The sequence below is a fragment of the Notolabrus celidotus genome, chromosome 2, assembly GCF_009762535.1.
Source record: "Notolabrus celidotus isolate fNotCel1 chromosome 2, fNotCel1.pri, whole genome shotgun sequence".
Lineage (NCBI taxonomy): Eukaryota > Metazoa > Chordata > Actinopteri > Labriformes > Labridae > Notolabrus > Notolabrus celidotus.
The window spans coordinates 20,538,777-20,561,209 of record NC_048273.1 but is presented as its reverse complement, the minus strand read 5'-3'; the positions used below and the strand labels follow the sequence as shown (position 1 = coordinate 20,561,209).

Below are 22,433 nucleotides of genomic sequence, written 5' to 3'. Positions count from 1 at the left end.
TGAAAATTCCCTGGACTGCCAAATGGTATCATGAATCATGTAGAAGAAAAGTGCAAGAGGAAAAAAGAAAAAAAACACACAATTGAAGAAAGATTCTCCTTTTTTTTGGCTCTACACACACCCGCACACACACAGACACACTTGGCTCAGCTGCAGCAGCTTGACCACTGTTGCCTGGGCCACACTGTTATCCTGTGAGGCCAGTTGGATTGCAAGAGGAGTAGAAAAAGTGTCTGTGCTTCCATGTTCCTTTTGATGCTTGCTAGTATTACAGTAGAATAAGTCCTCTTTCATTGGTTGAATAGGCTGGACTGCCTACTGTGACAGAGCATGGGCCTCTCATGCCCAAAAGGAAGACTGAGTCTGAGCTAGAAAAAAAAAAACATGGGGGGATAAGGGAGTAATATCGATAACCTAATTTCTGTGTGTGACGTAGTTGAAATTTCTCTAAGAAGTGAAAAAAAAAAACAAAAAAAAAAAACTGCTGTTACTTCCGGGAATGATAATAAGTTAGATTAGTCTACAGACTCCGAGTCAGTTTATGATGAGGATTCCATGTCGGGTTTTCCTGGAGCCCACCCCTCTCTCAACTCAGACAGCTCGTGCAGACGGCAGCCTGCGCTCCTCTCCTCTGCACTGGAAGCCCCGCTCGCGCCGCTTCCTCCAACTGTCTCAACAACAACTGTGAGCGGGATCTTCACCACGCGCGAGCCGCTGAAACTTGCCCCCAACTAAAGTCCTCTTCACTGTCTCATTCACTCACAGGAGCCAGGAGAGATTCCCTCCGCGGAGAGCGCACTGAATTCTCCCTGACTTTTTTTTTTAGAAGACACTGAAAGCACCACACTCAGTCTGTCCCTCTGTGTGTGTGTCACTCAGCGGGTTCTGGGTCCCCGTGCTGATCCTCTTCTCTCCTCTTCTCTCCTCTTTTTCGTCGTGTGTTGTTGCCACCGCCGATCGTGCTGCAGCTACACCGGGAGTGAGAGTCAGGGCTGAGCAGAGCAACACCTTGCCGGCCATGGAAGTGTGTGGTGTCCGATGCTGGAGCGGGATGTACGGGCTAAGAGGGGGACCTGCCGCCTGGTAGCCAGCCTCACTAGTGCGTCTGTCCCAGAGAAGGGGAGCATGCCTCAGACCTGCAGACTTTTCCCTGCAGAGGACTGTCGAATTCCCACAATCTGACATTTTTATTATTATTTTTTTTTAGCATTTCACATCCCTATTGACTTCGTTTGAGCCTGTTTGGCTTCGCTGCTTTGAGAAAGGTAAGAAGTGTTTATTTTACACCGTGCATGGTCTCACTTAATAAATCAGAGGCTGAGCAGTATTTTGACAAGTTGATGGAGAGTGGAGTAACTTTTTCAGATCACTGAATGTAGTGAAGCTCATTGAAAAAAAAACCCAGACTAAGACTTCCATTGTAAGCACACTACTTTATAAAGTAAGAAAGGTCAACATTTAGTGCGTCTCTAAAGCTGAACAAGTCGCTCTCTTGTGTGTTCAATTGTCCGAGCGGGTACTGTTTGTTGATAATTAAAAAATGGTCAATCAAAACATAACCAGGTGTGATTGATTTGTTCGGCTGTAGAGTTTGCCTGAATGGAAACTATTAAAAAGTGGAGGGAGGGGGGAGGGAGTGTATTTACATGAACCAGAACATGTAAAGCACCATTTAATTGGAGTGTATGCCCTCAGAGATGTAGTTTGGTTGGTGGTGCTGGTCACCAGGTTTTTTTTCCTTCTTTAAATCCACTGACGGTCTTGTTGAATAGGGATTTATGGGAGCTGTGACCTCAGTAGAGATGTCGGTGTGATTCTTGAGCGCATTCAGAGGCTAATCCATTATTATTGGGGACTGAATTTGTCCAAAAAAAGGGAAAGGTGAAAAAAGAAAACAGTCTAGTCGTGCCTACACATGAAATAATTACTATTGGCCAAAGAGAGGCAGAGTTTATGATGATGCAATGGGCTACAAACGCAGGGAAAGTCATGGAAATCAATCAAAGCAAGGGATAAATATAAAAACAGTATAAAAGAGGACGGATTTGGCTGCAGGACTTAACTCAAAGCCATGTCGGCGCAGAGTGGCAGTAAAATTAGATCCTCTTACTGCACATTTATTATTTAGGCCTACCGATTCAAAAAGCATCTTGTCAACCATGTGTTAAAGTAGGCAGCAGAGGCACACACACGCGGTGCTGTGTGTGCTTATCTACCGGCCCGAGAAACACACACAGCGGCTAGCCAGCCAGCCAGCCAGCCGGTGATGCACGGCAGCCTGGAGCACAGCAGTTATCTCCACTGATCGATCAGTGGATTGGGATAAATTTAGCTCCAGCCTCCACATGCCCTCAGCTTTTTGCGTTTTTGTAGCTGGTGCGTCTGATTTTTAAAGAGAGGCAGGGAGCTACAAATTCCTGCCTGGATTAGAGAACATGAATGTGTCTCATTTCTGTGTTTGGTCTGGAACGCATTCATCTCAGCTGTCTACTGGAAATATAGACTCTCAATGTCACAAGTGTTGAGGGCTTTTTTTTTTTTTTTTCCAAATCCAATATCCACTCATATGATCTAATATAACAAACCATATTAAATAGGCACAGTCTATTCTTCCTCCATGGCTATATGTACATGAGATGATAGACAACAAAAGAATAAACCAAATGTATGCAGGATGAATGGCTTTATCTCCTTCGCCCTACCATAACAAAGTGGCATCCAGCTAAATTCAAAGGCGGTCTATTTGTGAACAAGTGTGGAGTTTTCAGGAATGTGTAAGAAATAAGCTCACTCCATGCTTTATCTCGCTCCAGGAGCTACACCTCTCAGTCCAACCCCTCTCAATTGGAAGACCCCATTTTTTTTCTCCATGTGTTTTTGCATACAAAAAATGTTTGAATTAATGCAACTGCAAATTCCAGCTGTTTGGAAGGAACATATTAGCATATCAAAGTGTCCAGAGCCCTTCCACAATGGAAAGAGTCGTATTTTCTGCCACTGGCTTTGGCTGAGCCTTGGAGGCTCGAGTGTGAGTGTGTGAGTGTGTGTGAGCCGGTAAAACTGAAAGACTTGTGTATCTCTTCTCTTTCTTGTAAGTAGGTCCGTATGACATGTTGTGTGAAACGTAATCTCACTTGTATTTGTTTGTGCGATTATGTCAAAGCTTCCACACAATAAGTTAATTACACAATGACTCTTAGAGTAGTGTAATGTTGAGGATAAAACTAATTCAAGTAAGACAAGAACATCAAAATAAGAACTCTGGAACACGCATACCAAAGCACAACTGTTTATTTATTTTTGTTATTTAAGTTTTTATTGACTTCATCAAAATAAACGCAAACACTATAAATGATGCATACATATTGAAGGGATATACTATCAACAGACAGCACAGCCAATTTTGGTCGAAAGAGCCTGAAAGCACAACTTTTTTGAAAATTTTAGTTCCCAGAGTACAACAATTTTTAATTATATAATCAATCTGAGATCGCCTGGTGTATCTTCACTTTCTGGAAATGATTATAACTACTTGATAAGAGAATAAAACTGTTATTTTCACCTCAGGCTGCCTTCATGAGCATTATACTCCTGATTCTAGTTTCTACGAGTGCCGTTTCTCAGTCTATATTCTTGTTTCAGAGGAAGTGCGCCCTGTTTCAAATAACTGCAGCTGCTCTTGATCCACCAGAGCTCCAGATTGCCCCTCTTTGCTCGTTGCGTTCAGATCGATACAGCCCCAGCACACTTCTGTATGGGTTTGGGGGGCAGACAGCATGCTACATATCACTCTATTCTCAACTCTTTTATATCACACTCTCTGAGCACCCGATACTCTTACGTCTGAGTGAGTGTGATCAGTGCGAGTGGGTGTGAACACATCAAAATTTGTGACATTACGGACTGTTGCTTCATTTTTTTGCTGCCGTGCACACCCCCCCGCCCCCTCTCTAGAAACAGCAGCTGAGGTTTTGTCTGACTGGTGCATTAAACAGATCATAACGCAGCTTCATAGCCTCTCCACGTTTTTAAATTCTCACAACAGGCCAGGCACTTCCACTCCAGCTTTATTAAGGTAATTTGTCATTGATTTAATTCAATGCGAGCGCTGACCAGTGGCAACATTTCCTCACTTTGTTTTTGTGTCGCACTCTCTCCCTCTTGAACGTGGAGATGAGCCTGTTGTCTTTGTCTGAGCAGCGATTGGCGAGTCCATATGATTGATTTAAAGGTTGCATTGTGGCTGAATGGATTGTGTGTGCTAGCGTTACACTATGAGGAGGTAGTTCTTTTATTTGCTGTGAACATTCAAGCTCTTTTTTTACTGTGCATCAGTCTTTGTTGCCAAACAGTCTGTGAGGAACAAGCAACCAATTTAAGTTGAACATCGTACAAAGGATGTGTTGGTTGTGCCATTGCAAAATCGAGCAAATGATGGTGGTTGTTAATGCATCAGAAGAGAACTAAAGCATTTGGATTTACATGCCCGTAGTTATTTGGCGTGTAAATTGTGGGTTTGTGTTTGCAGATGCAATCTTTTCTGTTGCTAAACCACCTACATGGAGCCATACTGTGCGGATAACTGCCGCCCATTAAAGGGAAGGAACAAGGCTGTAAAAGAAAGCCAGGGCAAATTCGATGTAACGTGCAGGCCTTTGGAGGGCCAAAAACCTCCCCTTTCATGACTTATTTTATTTTACGATTGGCAATCAGTAAAATGCTGTGCGCCAGCGTGCTCCCCACCCTGCCATTTTGTGAAACATTTGTTTCCACTTGCCAAAGGCCTCTGGTGCAGCGGGGGATTTGGTGCCCCTGAAATGGCAGGTGAAACTTTCTGCTTGCCTAAATAATTTCCTAGCAGAGCATTACGCAGCAAGGACATAGGCGGTGGATAGTGAGGGTCAATTCAGACTCTAGTGACGAGGAACAACACGGATGTTAGCCGATGGCTTCTCCATAGCTCTCCGGTTAAACGGCAGCCTCCTTGAGCTTATCTGGCATCTCTTTGTCAGTTTGTGCTTCCATGAAAGGTGTTTGGAAGAAAAAGGAAGAGCAAAGTGCAAAACTGGGTCATAAAAACTATCCCCTGGTCATGAAACGATCGGTTGTAATGTATTGGCCTGGTTTCTGATTGTAGCTTTTACACGGTGTTGCAAACACAGAGTGTGTTTCAGATAAGATGTGCTGTGTGCTATGAGCAGTGTGTGTTTAGGGCACTCCCAAAGCAAATACAATAATAAATGTGAAAAACTTGTGCAAAAACAGTCCAACTCTTATCTTCAAACAAATGTTGTTCAGAGTAAAATTAAAGCCACCATGTTCCATATTATTACTCTTTAATGCTTGAATAATATTTAAGAGAACAAGAACCTTTATGACATGTTTGTAATCATATATTTTCACATTTCCATTTTAAACATAATGATCATTCACTTTTTGATTTTTTTGATTTGATTTTTTTTCTAATTTAAAGAAGATTACAGTTTAGACCCCTCACACACACACACACACACACACACACACACACACCCTCTCTCTTTCTCTGTCTCTCGCTCTCTCTCACACACACACACACACACACACACTCCTTCACTCACACACACACGCGTTGACCCTGTCCCATTCTCTGTGCTCTGTGAACAGTTCTCGTCCTTATCGGTGCACAGCTGCAACACTATTTGGGAAAATATTCAATTTGAGTGTGTGTGTGTGTGTGTGTGTGTGTGTGTGTGAGAGAGAGAGAGAGAGAGAGACTGAAGAGAACCTGGGAGGCGAGGCTCTGAGTAAACAGCAGTTATTGCGGCTCTGCCATAGCAGCCGAGAGCAGGGCCTGGCTGGGAGAGAGGGGGGATCTGCGGACGTCTGCCAGGGGAAGAAGTAATGTCTCGGCTGGATTATAGGAGAGCAGAGCACATCCACGCTTAAAAGCCCCTTTTCCAACAAGACAGGGCTGTTATTTAGGGATGGTGAGGGCAAACACAGCAGAGCAATATATCCCCCCCCATATAGGCTGCTGCTGCTGTCCTTGACTATACTAACTTACTGCAAGTGTAAGTTCAACTCCCTGTGAATACATTCCTTCTCTGTAATCTTTTAAAAGTTATGTCAGGCTGTGGGCGTTCTTCAGTGTATTTAGACGCAAATTACTCCAGAAAAGTGCAAATCTGCTCAGAAGTGTTTCAAATGAGAACATCATTTACTTTTGTTAAAATGGACGAGTTGTATTTTTTATGCTTTAGATGTAGTCGAAGCGCGTCTATCAACTGATCTGAATATCTTTGGTGTTGAGTTTAACATTTTTACTCTGCCAGATTACTGACTGCAAAATTTTTACAGCAGCGTGAGATAGCATCAGTGGGACGTTGCAACATCATACTAAAGCTATAAAAAAAAAACACCAATAGCATGGCTTCCTATGGGAGGAAGTGGAACTAAGAGTGTGATTGGATTCAGAAAAACTATGTAACTCGTTCTTTTTTTTTATCTGTGTGCATATGATTTACTCAGAGTGCTTTAATTTAACAGTGGCAGCCCACCTAAATTGAAGTCAGTGTGCTTGGGTAGAGTTTTCAAAGAAAAGTTGATTTTGTGGATGATCAAATGCAGCAAACAGTCAAGTCAGACTGAAAAAAAAAATCGCGCTATGCAAGTAAATTCACTCAAACACTGGGTGCTGACTTGTTTGCAGTTGAAATCCTGCCAGATACATATTCCATCAAATGTTTCTGCTCTTTTTTTTTTTTTCAAGTTTATGCATCGCCCGCATATTTCCGACCATATCTGCTTGGTTTGGAGAGTCTGAGGCTCTGATGAAAGACAATTTATTTTACAGTATTTAGTTGGGAAGTGTGAAAGCTTTGTTCTTGTAATGCAGTTGCCAAGTCAGATGGAGTTGAGCGTCTGGTCTGGGAGTTTCAGAGGAATATCACAGGCATGGGAAGTTGCTAAAAACTAAGCTAATCAACAAAATAATTGTCTGCTCAATTGCTACCATGCCAGAGACATCAAACACAGGCGAGGTTGAAAAAACAATCAAATTATCTCTTAATGATTGCTCACGCTGACAGATGAACGCCTGTGACTTGCTTTTGTTTGGAGGAGACGTATGTGTGAGGAAGAATGGAGTTGGTGGTCGCCCGCTCATAAATTTTGTACATTTTCATAATCTGCATAGATATCCATCATCACCTGTAATGAAAACAATTTTATCTTATTGTGTGGTTTTTGGCGACGAAACAGAGAGAACCATATTAGTCTATTAATTTCCTGCAGTGAATCATGAATCCTGCTGCTTTTATCCTCACACTACCCTCCATGTGTGGTCCAAAAAAAAAATAGTTTCTGTTTCCTCTACAGACTAAAAGTTTGGCCCCTGTGTCTGCTCTCCTCCCTTCATCCATCCATCCCTCCCTCCCTTCCTCCCCCTCCTCCCTCTCTCTTTCTCTGTCTTTCTCTCTCCGCGTAGATAATGTCTCTGCAAATGATTTAACCGCCCTCGTTGAGGCTCCTTCCAGTAATTGAACAAGCAGAGACTGGGTGCTTTACAGGAAAACAATAGTCATATTATCTCAGATCTCCACTACTCTGAGATTCAACAAAACACTACCTGGGATTGGACTTGGTCGGCTACTTCGAGGGGCGGAATTGAAGAAAGGAATCAGGTTTGCTTTCTTCTAAAAAGTTATATATATAAAAAAAGCGATGGCAAAATGGATGCCATTAATTTACTGTAGGCGCAGTTTAGTGAGAGTGTTGTATGATTGTAATGCGTGTCTCGCAAGATGCACCTGGGGGTAAAGTGCAACCTTGGGTGGTACTTCAGAAGCATGCACACGGCAGAGGCTTGGTAATAATTAATCAGATCTGTGTGACAAACAGTGACAATGCTTGTAGCAATAGCTGACACAGAAACCTGGGCTTGAACATTGGAAAGTTCACATTAAAAGTATCTACAATTTACATATTTGATGTTTGTTCCAATGCTTTCGATGGACAAACCGCTTGACATGAAAATATGGCTCAAACTACCCACATTTCAGTGTGATTGCTTCAGGTTGGAATGTGTTTTGTTTTTTGGCAGAGCACGGGGAGCTTTGATTGTGTTGCTGTGGAGCAGAGTTGACCTTGTGTGTCAGAACGAGGTTTTCCTCCGCCTTGTTTCATACAGAGCACTCTTCGACTGAAATGGCCTTAGGAGGAGTTGTTCTTGACAGAGATGCATTGTTTCAGGCAGCCAATAAACCAGCGCACTGAGTGGCTACATCTGTGAACCTCATCTCGGCTACAGTGCGGGGCTAGCAACAACACGGCAACTGTCACAGCTGCACCTGCTGCTGTCTCAGTACAGAGCCTCCCTCTCTGCTGCCCACAGAACCGCATCACTCTTCTCACCATGACAAGCCAGAGGCGACGGGCTCTGCCTGGGTCAACCGGAGAGATGCTTCTCGGGAAAACATTTGAAAACAGAGGACAAAATGTCAGTCTCCAAAAGAGATGTTAAAATAAAAATTCTGCCCTGAGGGCCTGGATTTGTTTGCTTAGGAGCTTGGGTATAAAACTCCTGCCTGTGAAACATAGTGGGGATTTCGTAAAACCTGACCGGAGTGCATTTGTCCAGCTACAGTAACAGTGTGGGGTTTGCTATGACGGCATGTAGTCTCTCTCTAATACAGTAAATGATGAATAGAGATGAATGGAGCTGACTCTTGTGTACACACACGGCCCTGCTTGTGTATTGAGGCCATTTAGAAGATGATCTGATCAGCTAAGAAGAGATTCAGTAGCATTAAAGGCTTTCAAATCTCATATGTACTCATATTTGCTGCACTGCTGCTAAAAGTCACACAGCTCAGATTTAGCATTTAATTCCAAACCTCCGTTTTTGCATACATCACTCGGTTTAGTGACCACCTGAAAGAGAGAACAAGAAATATTGTGCAGAAAATGACTGGGATTGGCTCATCATGCTGTCTCAGAAAAAAAGATTATTCGAGGAGGGAACAATGCCGAGGGGATTTTTTTCAGCCAGGAGAAGTGATGCAACATGTCCACTCTCCTGCCAAATTGAACTTAAGAGTGTGAAAGCAATCGACGGACATGAGGAGCGGGCCTGACGTGAATGCAGATAGTGTGGGATTAACACAGGGGAAGATTGAGCGACAGAGGCCGGTGACGTCTCTTTACAGCTTTGCTTGTACAGCTGTGCCAGGCCTGGCAACCACTGCTGCATGCTCCATCCAACTTCTCCTCCTCCTCCACTGCCGGGGGGTTAGGTAATGAACATCTTAAATACTGCTCATAACTTCAGCCACAGCGTGAATGTATGTATGTGTGTATATGTGTGTGTGTGTATTTGGGGGGGGGGGGCGGGGGACGGAGAAGTGGAATTAATAATGTATTTCTTATGAAAATTGGAATTCTTAACACTGACATCTCTGATTTGATCTTTTTGGCATTAGCACAGGAAAAACACATATACAGGCTGCCCTAATAATTAATCATGCCTGCTTTTAAATGAGGTGTGAGGCGGCTCTGCTGGTGTGAATCCTGCTATAAATCACACATACCCTGACTGCTTTATCCATTAGACCGCCCTGTTTGTCTAATTCAGCTATCCAGGCCCTTGCAAACTGGTTTTAGTAATTAAGACGAGTGTGAGAACTGCACCCTCCGCTTCACACCTGGTATGCTATCGATCAAAGTGAGATACATGGATGTGAGTGAGCTGTATATGGCACAGACTTAACAGTTGAAGGGCTTCAGTATGGATGGCTTCAAATCAAGACAGAAAATACAGTACACGAGGAGCATATACATCTTAAAGAGGCATTACTCAAATAGTCGTTTCAAGCACACTTCAATTATCGGTTGTTGTTGTTAGTCGTGAAACGCTGACTGAATCAACTTTATGTGATGAAAACATTTCTTAAAGCGAAAAGACGTTATCGCGTGGCACTCCTGTAAGAACACATAGCTTGGAGAGTTTAAACTTATTTTATACTGCTTTGTTTTTAACTTTTTGACAATGCGTTTTTCAACTACACAGGTTTTTTTTTTTTAGTAATACATTTATAAGACAATAAAAAAACAATTACCATGTTAGATACATGGTTTTCTTTGGACAAAGATATTATGCATCACATCTTTTATATTCCATCTAAATGTTTCTTATAATATCTCAAGCTATGTATGTGATTACGCCCTCCAGAAGACAAAGTTTTCACGTGGACCGTGAAGGTGTAATTGTAATTTCTCTAATATAAAAAACCTCAGGTTTTAAGTTTAACAGACTGTTTTACGCAGCTGACTGCAGCTACATAAAAACAGTCGATAAAACCTGATATAACCTGGGGAGGAACCTGCTTTACGTTGCTTTAAAGCAAACAGAAAAATGAAGCAAGTACACTTTTTTTATCTTGATCCACAATAAACCTTTGTTTTTGTTCAAAGAAAAAAAAGAAAAGACATAACAGCCGGAGCGTTGAGTCTAACTTGTGTTTTTTTTTTTCTTTGAGTCATCCGGTGATAAAATCAAAGTGAGTAGAAATGATGACCAGACAAAAAAAGGCTCTGAGCTGCACGAATACTCAAGCATCTGTACCCGGCAACACATGTTTCATTTTTAGCCTCAGCATCAGCAGCTGAACCAGTGTGATGAGTGCCATTCTTTAGTAGTTGATGGAAAAGGGGAAAAAAAGGGAAGTGTAAAGAGGACAGTGAAATAGGGGGGCAGAAACGGGTGAATTTTTGTCATTGCAGTGGAGCCAGTGGCACTTCCGTCATTCATCAACTCGAGCTGATTACTAGTGAGTGTGGAGTGAGCCGACAGGATGTGGCTCCTGCAGCCATTACCATCAGAAATAGGTCCAGCAGGCCCGCGGGTAGGCGAGGGGCTGAAGTCAAGAGGCCGAGATCCGCCTTAAGGATGCAAAAGTTGTCTGTTTTGCACAGTAGCATCAATCTAGTGTAGAGGTGAGGTATAATGTTGTATGATAATGAACCAGGGAACATTTACTCCATAAACGGTGGTGTTAAAGTATAGCAACCAGAAACCAGGGCAGAGTCTGACAATCAGCGAGGGAGGTTGAACGTTGCAGACACTGCAACGCCTACTCACTTTACTGCAAGGGCCAAAAAAGAGGATCTTTTATTCTCTCACCTGAAAAGGCTCATGAGCTGCGGTGCATAATGGAAGCAGTGTAGCATAGGCAGAGACGTGCAGATATTACCAGGAGACAGTGCAAAAATATTCCGGAGTCACTGCCACAAGACTCTCTCAGCCGCATACTTAGTATTTCAACTTCAACAGAAGTTAAACATTTTGCACCAAGGCAGAAATGTGTAATGAAGCTCTCCTAACACGATTCTTACAACTGGAGCATGCATTGATCGCCCTGAAACAAAAGTGCTAATTGATGCTCTGGATATTTTGGTGCATAATGCCAGAGATGGAAATATTCACAGGACGGGAATGAAAGTTTGTCAGAGCGCCAAAGTTTCGTCTTTGAAGTTACAGTAACACTGCTTTAACCCAGCGTTGCTATGACTCACGCTCTCTCCTTCATGAAGTCACTTTTTAGTCTTTTTGTGGAGTGAATATCAAATCAATGCTCATAGGGTTTCTCTTTTCAGTTTTCACGCTTTCATTATTAAATCAAGTTGGGTGTTGTAGACCCTGATAGTTGTTTCACGTTGTTCGGCTTTTCTGTAAACGGATTACCCCTTCCCAGACTGATAATGAAATAAGAAAACTATGGGTAATTTGTTTTGTATCAGTCTCTTTTAGCGGTGTTTCTTGTAGTTTTCCCGTGTTGCTTGTGTATCTGAACAAGCTCATTTTCTCCATCCATGTAAAAATTACCCGTGTAGTCAAAATAAACCTTCTTTAAGTCGATAAACAGCGAACCACAGCCACATTTTAAAGGAGCTAACACCCCGTACGTGCGTTTTAGAACATTGTGTCACTGGAAGTCCAAACTGTGTGTAATTTGAACCTAAATCCATTCTTATGTTACTTAGCTTGCCGCTGCTATTTCATGTTTTCAAGCGATGACAGCAAGTATTAATTCTTCAAATGGAAATGTATTATTAAGTATGTCTTGTCAAGTCAAGTCAAGCTTTATTTATAAAGCACATTTAAAAACAACCTCAGTTGACCAAAGTGTTGTTCTCATATCGCTCATTAATGTTGTCTTAGATCACTTCAAGGAATATACAAACAGTGACTCTCTAAATAAGGCTAAAAAACAGATTAAACGTACTCCATAATTTAACCTACTTGCTATTTTGGTGCGTAAAACACAATATTTCATGTTCACAGTGCATTGTGGGGCTGTGATCGCTCCCCCGTGTTAAGAAACCAGCACGCAGATTTGCTTGTTGTCGTTCGCACTACAGTTTTCCTCCTCAACACGAGCCCTCGCCCAAGCATAACCTCCTCTCCTGACATGAGACTGTGTTATCACACTCACTTCATATTCATAGTGAGTCTCATCCTCCTGTCATTATTTTGTATAACTTAGAGCTGTAGCAATTACACTTCAGTGGATTACCTATGCAGAGATACACAGATTAAAATCTGTGCTTCATGCTACCTCCTGCACGGCGGTTCAAAGGTGCGACCCGTGCTGCAATCCACAATCGTTTGTCGGCGCACGGAACTGGTCCACCTTTTCAGAGTTTGTTTGGGAATTTAAATCCCTTTGGTATTCAAAACAGGAGGGCCATATGACAGGGAGATAATTTCCCGGTGCATGTTTTATCGCAGTCTGCTTGACAGTCTCCTCTTTCTCTTTCTCCCTCTTTCTTTCTCTCTCTTCTTGTGTCTTTAGATTCCCTGACTTTGGTCCAGGAGGAAAAAAAAAGAAGCAAACCCTGTTTATATCCTCCCTCCTTTTTGTTATCACGAAAGAACAAACACATATTAAACATACACAAGGTGCAGAAGCAGTGATTGCTGTATCTGCTGTCCTGCTGTGGGTGGCAGGGAACGATAACATAAGCCACAGGCCCATTTACATAATTTTTTTAATCATTTCAAGGCTGAATCATGGTCAGTTGGAAGTGGGCATTTTTCCCTGAGAGGAGCCATTTTCACCATAACAAACACAATATTTCTTCACGATTATCTTCCTCCTGTGGTATGGACAACCGTCGCTTCTTGTCATCGCCCAATCTAAATTGAGGTTGAAACTTTGGAACGTTAAGAAACTGACTCCCCTTCTTTTAAGACCTGAAGAATCTGATCCATTGGACAGTAAGCAGGCAGGAATGAGCTCCTACAGCACCTCACTTATTAAAAGAGGGGGTTTGAAATGAGCCAATCTCAGCTTGTTTGCATCACAATCCCCCACACAGTGCTGATGTTATGCTAATCAAGGCTCAGCCCCAAAACTGTCCTCTCTCTTTCACCGCTGAAAGTGGGCAGAGGGCAGGGAGAAATGACACTGAAACTGCACGAGGGAAATCTAATGATGCCGCCTGAAAATTCAAAGCAACTTCAATTACTCCAGCTTGTCATGTTGCTGTGTATAAATGTTAGATGCTGGGCTTTTTATTTATTTTTTAGGCAATTTTTTTGTTTGTGCAGCAGTGCGTGTAAAAGATTCATTTCTGAGCAGCAGCTAAACGCCTTTTAGACATTTTCTGTGTCTTTGAGTAGAAAAAAAAGATAACTCCAATATACCTTCATCAGGTTTAACAAGCACTATTACCTGTCAGGGCAGCACTGAGGAAAGATTTAGGGCTGACAAGTGATTGCATTCAGGAAAGACTACACCCACCCACGTCTTTTGTCTGAGCTTCCTGACGAGACGCAGAGCTATACCTTGTTTAAGGTTGACACACGCTGCTTCCTCTGTCTGACGAAGGCATTCATGCCATCTTAAAAGTTGAAAGTAGAAATGTCAGCACAGGGATTGAAGTAAGGTTAAAGGAGGCTACAGCAGATCCGCTCCTCTGCTGGAGTAATTTGTTTAGCACTGCTTCTCCTGTAAGGGTACAGTCTTTGTGCTGTTTACTATTTTCGTGCTGTCTGAGCTTGTGCCGCGTCCCGTATTTTGGCTGTGTTTGTCCTTCCTCTGAGCCACTGAAAGGTTAAAAGCCTCAATTAGACACCGAGCCGAAGCTGACCACGTTATGCACAATGCCTCTAATCTGGGAGAATTAGCACCCTTGGAAAATCAAAATATCCACCCACTGTAGCAGAGAAACAATCCCTGCTTTCTAAGCTTGTGCATTTTTAGGATTTCATGTGCCACTTTAGAAATACTCAAAGACACAGCGTCTTTCTTTATGCTTCCTTGACAAATGTGTACAGAGAGAAAAATGCAATAATGGGGTGAATCCAGGTAAAAGCTATCTTTAAGCCATTGTTAAATATACCAGTCACCGAGGAGAAGATGCAGCTCTAAAAAGCAAACAAAGAAAAGACGGATTTTGTGGCTTTAAGACAATTCAGATGTAGGAAGTGCAGAATGGGCTGTGACTCACAGGTAGGACTTCACATTCAATATAAGCCAAGGATTTACTTAATGACACATGCTTTATTCAACTTAGAGTTAGAACGCCTCATTTCAGTACAAAATATACTTCCCCACTTTCCCCTTTTGTTTTATATGTCCGTATTGAATAATACCAAGCGAGAATTAGTGATTAATTTCCATTTTAAACCTGTCTCTGGCAAGTCATCTTCTCCATTACCTTCTCCATATTTTGTGTTGCTGCCCACTGCCTTAAAAATTAATCATCCTGTTTAATAACGCCTCACGATCACAGTGCATTATTGATGCCGAGGTTCTTAATAGAGGGATGAAGCTGGGTTTTTAACCATTCAATGGCTCATTTTAAAGAGGGGGAGGGAGAAGGGTCACCAAAGCTGCTTACTGGTGCATATCCGAGTAAATACAGCACGTTATTATCATAGACTAAAAACCAAGCCTCATGCATCCAAAAAATGCCCTTTTTCCCCCCTTGTAAACAAACATGTTGTGTTGGATGAAAAACAACATGGAAAATAATGAAGTTACACAAGCTGCTGAACTCAATAACAGTTTTTCACTCAATGTGACCCCCGTGAGCAAATCTCTGACCTCAAACTCCTTGTTTGCTCAACATAATTCAGCTTGTAGCATGCGATCAACATGAATGACTCTGGCACAATAGTTGTGATTTGCTGTGAATGCTGAGTTGGTCATGTCGCATGACCTTGTTTAGCAACATTGCAGTGTTTTTATCATTGCATGGAAATTGAGAAGATGAGTTTGTAAGATTTTCTTTGGCCAACTGCTGAGCTTCGTTTCTGTAATCCCTTATTTGTTTTGACTAATTTAGCCATGACAAACTGCATCACATAACAAATGTTCTCTTTATGGTGTCCTAATGGGCTCTCCAAGCACTAACCCTGCAAAGTATTTATGTGCACGTACTAATTGGATTGCATTTCTTGACAGGAGAGTATATATATATATACACACACACGCACTACATATTGCATTTACTCTGTGTATTCCAAGGTGAATCATGCTGTGTCAAGGACTTATTGGGCTTGATTGGCAGGTACTATCACCATGAGATGCCCATATAATGGCAGGTCTCCCATTCCTGACCTTCCTATTTATCTTGCTGTATTAATGTCAGCCTATTAATTCCTAAGCGGAGGAACATTTGGCAAAGACACCGTTTAACAGCCCAGGCTGAATCATTCTTATCTCAACGGACCTGAAAGGAATAGTTTTGTGCTATCAGCAAGTGGAAATGACATTTTGAAATTTCATTTGAGATAATCCACTTCACTTCCCAGTTAAACATCAAAATTACAACTCAAAATGTATGGAACCTGTATTAAAACTTTGTTACCGTGGCAAATCATGTGGCTATAATCCGCGTGGACAGACAGGTGTAGGTATCTTTCAGCGCTAATAGGATTTCGGTTGCATTGCTAAAGTGATTATGAGGCCATGGATTTCATATATATTCAGACAGAGGGCAAGGTAGCACTGAGCGCCTGAGGATACAGGTGGAAAAATAACACGTGAGACTCATAAATAAACACATCATGAAAAGATGCTTTAAAATTAGGGGACTTACACATGCTGTTCTCATATTTAAAACCACACCCAAAATACATTTTCACCACTTTAGGACACGCTTACGACAATGCTTACATTTTTGCCTTATGAATGCATTTATGAGACGGAGTGTGCCAGAGTCTGGCTCATGATTCCTTTATTTAGTAGCCATATGTCCTGACCAGTGGGGAGTACTCTAATCGATTAATTGAGTGGCTCATAAAAATGATCAATGGTGCAAACACTAAGAGCAATGAGCATGTCAAGCACCACACTTATGTCACACGCTTCGGCTCGCTCTCTTGCATGCCACTGTTTCTCTATTCCGGAAATGTGACTCGCATAAGAGCCGGGTGATGATTTATTTAATCCAAACGTTTTGATCCACAGATTCAAAAACAATTTATTTATGTACTCTCAGATGATGAAATGGGTTAGATAATACCTGCAAATGATAAGTGACTTTGCAATACAGTATGGGGAAGTGAAAAAAATAGATGTCACAATCATACGTCTCCAGCAAAACTAGGTTGGATATATCTCAGGCTTTATATTTGGGTAGTAATGTTCTGATAAAATGTTATATAACAGCTTTCACAGAAAACCCCCTGAACCAGAAAAACCCTCTTGCTTTGCTTTGTTCCCCTCTTCCTCCCCCTCTTTTTCTCCCACATCACCAACTCCCTCAGTCCTGTCCTAAAGTATCTGAGCTGTCCGGTTCCGGCGTGCGTGTTTGACCCGGTATTTCCCTGGCTGAGCTCCTGTCAGGGTCGGGGCCAGCGTTTGGGCCACAAGCAGTCACACAGAGTTCGGTTGAGCGTCATTTTGCTCCTCTGGCCCCTGTTCTGCTCTCAATCATTCCCTCAGCAGCAGCGGGGTCAGCCTCTGATTCCTCCCTGCCCCATATCCCACTCAGTGGGGGCTCCAGACTCATCCGATCGCCAGCCCCAATCCCTCCCATCCCCTCTGGAGTGTGAGTTTTCTGATTCACGCTTGCAAATTGTACATCTTCAGCAGTGTCAAAGCAGGAACACAATCTCTTTGGGGAATGGATTTCCTCCACAGCTGATGCTGAGTGTTCTGTGACTGAGCCACGTGTCCCCAGGTATTTCACTTTCTTTCCCTCAAAGAAGGGAAGAGAAACCGAGATAAGAGGAGTCTTATAGTATGTATGAATTCATGTATGAGGATGCTGTTGGGAAAACCCAATAGAAACCAAATGTGTCCCCCCATCATTCAACATGTGGTGGTCCTTTGGCTCTGATTTACATTTCAGTGGATCTCCGGCCCCATATTTCCCTTCCTTTGCATCCCTGTGATGTTCCATGACAATTAACATCCCCACTCTTTCTTGGGGTTTGTTGAAAGCAGAGGGGCTAATTCAAGGGTCAAGCAAGACTTGCAAGCTGTCAATCTTTTATTGTAACTCGACCCCCCCTCCCCCACACACTCCCTTTATTCTCGCACCCCCCTTACATTCTCCCAGAATGCCCCAACTCTTTTTCTATTCTCCTGTGGCCCTCTAACAGCCAGAGAGGGACAACCAGGAGCTTTGTCTTCTTCTTTCACATCTGCCTCTTGTTTTCAGACCCCCGCTGCATTCAAATTTCAAACTGTCCTTTTCAATCATCCCTCCTCCCCTCCTGTCTAATAACCCCCTCCTTCCAAGTTACCAAGCCTTTTACTTTTTTCCCCCCTTAAGGACACTGAGCTCCTGCAATTCACAATTTCGTCACCCAGTTGTCGATTATAAAGCGTTCTGTTGTATTGCGGATAAATCAAGCACACATATGCTTGAAGCCTCTGGGCCCACGCCCCTGTGGCTTCCCCATTTCTCAGAGTACTTAAACATCTGTCTGCAATGGCTTCATATTTAGCCAAAACAGTGTGACGCCTGTTGACATGTTAGCAATCTGTGCTTAACAATCACAGAAAATTGCCTCGATCGTGCGTCTCCTGCAGTAGAAGCAGCCATGTTGATCACGATGCTCTCCATCACCTGTCTGTCTCACTCAAACTCCACACCCCGACACAACAATGCTCTGTTGCAGAGGCTTACACCTACTCTCTAGATCACATCCAAGTTGAGGGCTATTAAAGAAAAAAGTCAAGGTATGATCACCGAGGGTTTGAAGACGGGCGAGAGAAGACACCCCCAGCTGAGAGGGGAGACCTCGGCACGTTTAATGAGGAGAGCGGCGGTCTTCCTCCAGTCTCCCTGCGCCTTTGGTGCCTCAGCATGTTAAACACTCACAGCATGATACAAAATGTATGAAAGTATAGCACATTTCTCATTGATTTTCACAACGCTCATCCCTGTGTACTGGTGATCTACATCGTGTATTTTTTTCACATGGTGGGGGGTCTCGGCTGCCTCGGAGGCAAAAGTGTTTAAAGGCGTTCTGTCTTTGTCTCCACATTCTGACACAGGAGGTCTGTTGAGTGCGGAGCCTCTATTTTAACACTAAGCAATGATGACAGGAGAGCAAGAATAATCATATTGACTCAACAGTGTTATCTCAGGCTGGGACTTATAATAGTCTGCTTACATATGTAAACACAAGCATCTGCATCAGCCTTAGAGACTCCAGTGTACTGAAATGCTTGGTTTTAACCTGCTCCAGAGGTAATTAATGTTGCACTCAGGTATATTTAATTAGCAGAATTGAGGAATAAAATGGGGTCAAGTAGGAAATGTGATGTGACAGAAGACTTGCTGGTGTTCTCCAGATCAGGCTTTAACTGCAGCACTTCATCCACTGCATTAAGCTCAGCTGTGATAAGGAAATCTGTGCGGTAACATGCTTTCGCCTAATACGATTACAGCCAAAGTAAGGCAATACGCCAATTATTGCAACTATCTTGTAAAGACCTTAACCAGGTTATCTTACTTGTGTCAAGGTCATAAGCAGCAGTCTTTGAAATAGCACTTGGCACGTCTATATCCCCATAGTGTGCCTCTGTTTTGGATTCTGTGCACGCAGCACAGAGGTCACACAGCGAACCGGATGCAAAGTGGGACTATATTTGATAAAAGAGTGACAAGGCTAGGGATGGTGGGGAAATAAAACTCATTTTTTTGAGTGACAGTGAAATGAATTCAACGCTACAGCCAGCACCTCCAGCAATAGAGCCTGTGTGAACCTGTGAAAGCTCCAAACAGTTATTAACAAAAATCTCTCCACTTTCCTATTACATCACTGTTTTCCATTGTAATGCTACTGAAAACACCTCTAGCATCTCTTAATCTGTGATCGCTCAGTAAATTATTTTGTGCATAACAATATAATGATTGAATGAGATTATTATCATTCACATGTAAATGTGTGTGTAAATATTGTCTGTCTCTGTAAGTGGACAAAACAAAGAGCAAAGTCTTTGTGCGCACAGATGAAGATCCTTAATCCTATATTCTGACTCTAAAGCTTTGTTGTGGGGACAATCTTCTTAAGTCCTCTTCATTCTGTGTAGACCTGCAGTGTAGGCTGATTATTTGTAGCCACTTGCCTGATAAATTTAATTGGTGCCACATGCACTGATCTGCTAACAGACAAGGGTTAAGGTTTTGTTGGAATCCAATTTGTTTGGTCTGAGCGATCAACTTTCATTTGTTGAGTCTCATGACTGCATATTATTCCATTGAAACTAAATACACTGTGGCTGCGTGTGCTCTGCTCCTGTTAACCTCTTTTAAATGGCTCTGAAATTAGAGGTCTCAGGTGAGGCGTAATGTCATCCTAGATGAGCTGATTATGGCAGGCTTAATTATAACTTTGCTGGCTAATATGTGCGCTCTGCATGTTTTCTCTGCGATGAATTATTGCACCGTCTGAGAACACAGACGAAATGGATCAAAGGCTCCTCAGGCCGCGGTTATTCTCCAGTGTGGAGGAGCCAGCCGGGGCTGGTTTGTGCAGCTCTGACGCTACATGACAAACAGAATCCCTCATGTCATTTCAGTCGATTTCTCTCGTTAGCTTCTAGCATGTTGGACGACATTCAGTACCTTGCATCTTAACTAACAACTGCATGCTGCAGAGAAGAAAAAACTGGAATGTTGTTTTTGACTGTGCTAAAAAGAGGAGAAAAAAAAACACTTTCTAATGGGGTCCTGTGTGCCTTGTTGCTAGAGTGATGCCATATCCCATGGTGAATGTGCTAATGGTTCATGGGAGCAAGAGGGCTGAGCTTACCCCAGCAGTGTAAACATACAGACAAAAGGGAGCCGTTAGTAGTTCAAAACGCATGCCTGGGCGCGCAGGTATAGGCTTTGGGTTTCACCCTACACAGCTCCAGCACTGTATCCATGACAGGGAGGAGGCCATTTGCTTTTGTAGCAAAAGAGAGCAAAACAAACATTCAAACAGACTTGTTCAAGGGGGACAGGTATGGATGAGGCAGAGAGACAGGAATCTGGTTTAAAGAGAGGAGGAGGAGGGGAGAGAGGAGAAAGATAAGGTGGTTTGTGGTCAGTCACAACACAGAGAAGTGACCATTTGCTCAGTAGTGTTTCTTTATTTGTTTGTTTGGCCAGGGCGCGGGGGTGGAAAGAGACACCAAATATCAGTCAACACAAGTGCTGCTGCTTTTAAGAGTTGGCTTAGAGGTAGAAGTGAAATTCCAACAGTAGATAAAGCTATCTTAAGAGAATGTAGCTCATTGGAAAATGACTGGGGTAAATTTGACAAGCTTTGACTGTCAGACACAAGCACTTTAAGTATTTGTATTTATAACTAATTCTGTACATTTGATAAAAATATAAACTTTCTTTAGAACTGTTGGTATTAATATCATTATTTGCTCCTCTATGACGTGATCATAGTCTGTACTATCATGGAAACAACATGACCAACCCAGCTAATTCAAACCAATAAGACAGTGGCAAGCTGCCACCATTTGAAATGTTAACACACAATATTGTTGTGAGTTGATTAAAGCATTTCTTCATGACTTTGACATGCAACTCTTCTGTTAAGTAGACAATCATTTTGAAATTGAATTCAGCAGGAGTCCTTTCCCTTTAAACAAAATGTTGAATGTTATCAATGAACCTAGCTTAAAGACACAGCTGATAAATCACTCTGGGCTTAGATAAGAGATGTACTGTCAAACATTGCTATCTGCTGATATAGGCCCTGTTGACAGACACCAGCACATCGGCAAATTTTGTTGTGAAAAGACGTCACGTTGTACAAACTCTGATTTGTTTTTATGGTCAAACGTGAAAGAAAATGTCAGCAGTGTGGTAGAGTTACACCACTTCTGTGAATGATCAGCAACATGCAGTTTGTAAGGCATGTTCCATTGTAATTTTAAGAGGAGGGACTATTGGTAACAATATAATCACATTAAATGTCAAAGCTCATTTGAAAACCAGACAAGAAGAATTACAGAGAAGTCATCTTGATATCTGCTTTGACTGTCTGCTGAACTGTTATGATCACATTGCGATCGGTATCAGCCTTGGTTTTAACAATCTGTGCATCTCCAGTTAAGATGAAAAAAAAAAAAAAACATAATCTGTTTTAAAATGCTTGAAAAGGTACACTGTGAGTAGCTACAGAAATGCAATTTGTCACAGCAGTTATCAGGCTAGCATCACTTGCTGTATAGGTCAAGAGGAGAGGGAAAGGGTGGGCCTTATCTGCTGGACGTCAGCACTGGTCCCACCCTCTACCCCTCTCTTCCAGTTAGCATCCATCCACCATTAGGGATTTTCCTCCACAGGATTGTTGACCTTCTGGACTTATTTCAGTGGCTTGCGTGGATTTATGGCATTTCACAGCTTTAGGCTTGTCACATTTCTGCAGCGGAATGTAAATGCAGCATCAAGTGGTGTGGGATAAGAGTGTGACAGGCTAAATTGCACTGGCAGGGTCAGGGCCGGCTCATGGAGTAACTTTCATCCCTGAGCTGAACGTCTCTCTCCGTCTGCTCCACAGGTGAGAGGATCAACGATGAGCATCTCTGAGACCAGGCGGCTTGGACTTTTTTAACAAGAAACTTCAAGTCACGACACGAACCTGCCACAAAGCATCAACACCAGGCACCATGGCATGCTCCCTGTGGAAACTACAAACCTTCTGCTGGTTTCTCATCACGCTAGCCCAAGTGCACTCCACAGAGGGTAAGTACTTTTGAACCAGTCATCTTTGTTTCTCTTAAAACTGGCAGATTTGTTCTCATGCCAGCATTTTCACAGAACCATTTGAATGAGTATTGTTTCAGGCTCAATGACAGCCACTGCCAGACAATATTTTTTTTAGCTATTGTCTTATTTAGGAATATAGCCTGAGCAGTGAAATTGTGACTAAAGCCAAATCTGCTCCCTTGAGTGCAGGCAGTGCTTGTGTAAGTAGTGCTTGT

The 22,433-nt window shown here is 42.5% G+C and overlaps 1 protein-coding gene across 9 annotated transcripts in view; it reads left to right on the top strand.

The window, feature by feature from the left end:
- Window positions 1-278: 278 nt before the first annotated feature.
- The window catches only part of adgrl2a (adhesion G protein-coupled receptor L2a), a 96,957-nt gene continuing 74,802 nt past the window's right edge, over window positions 279-22,433 (top strand). For 4 of the 9 annotated variants that reach the window (XM_034673812.1, XM_034673796.1, XM_034673803.1 and 1 more), the window contains exons 1-2: window positions 518-1,265; window positions 22,010-22,194. In XM_034673812.1, the coding sequence (XP_034529703.1) occupies window positions 22,119-22,194 (76 nt within the window). In that variant the 5' untranslated portion in view covers window positions 518-1,265; window positions 22,010-22,118. Of the gene's footprint in view, window positions 1,266-22,009; window positions 22,195-22,433 lie in introns of all 9 variants that reach the window. The other 5 variants (XM_034673772.1, XM_034673754.1, XM_034673747.1 and 2 more) reach the window with 4 other exon arrangements.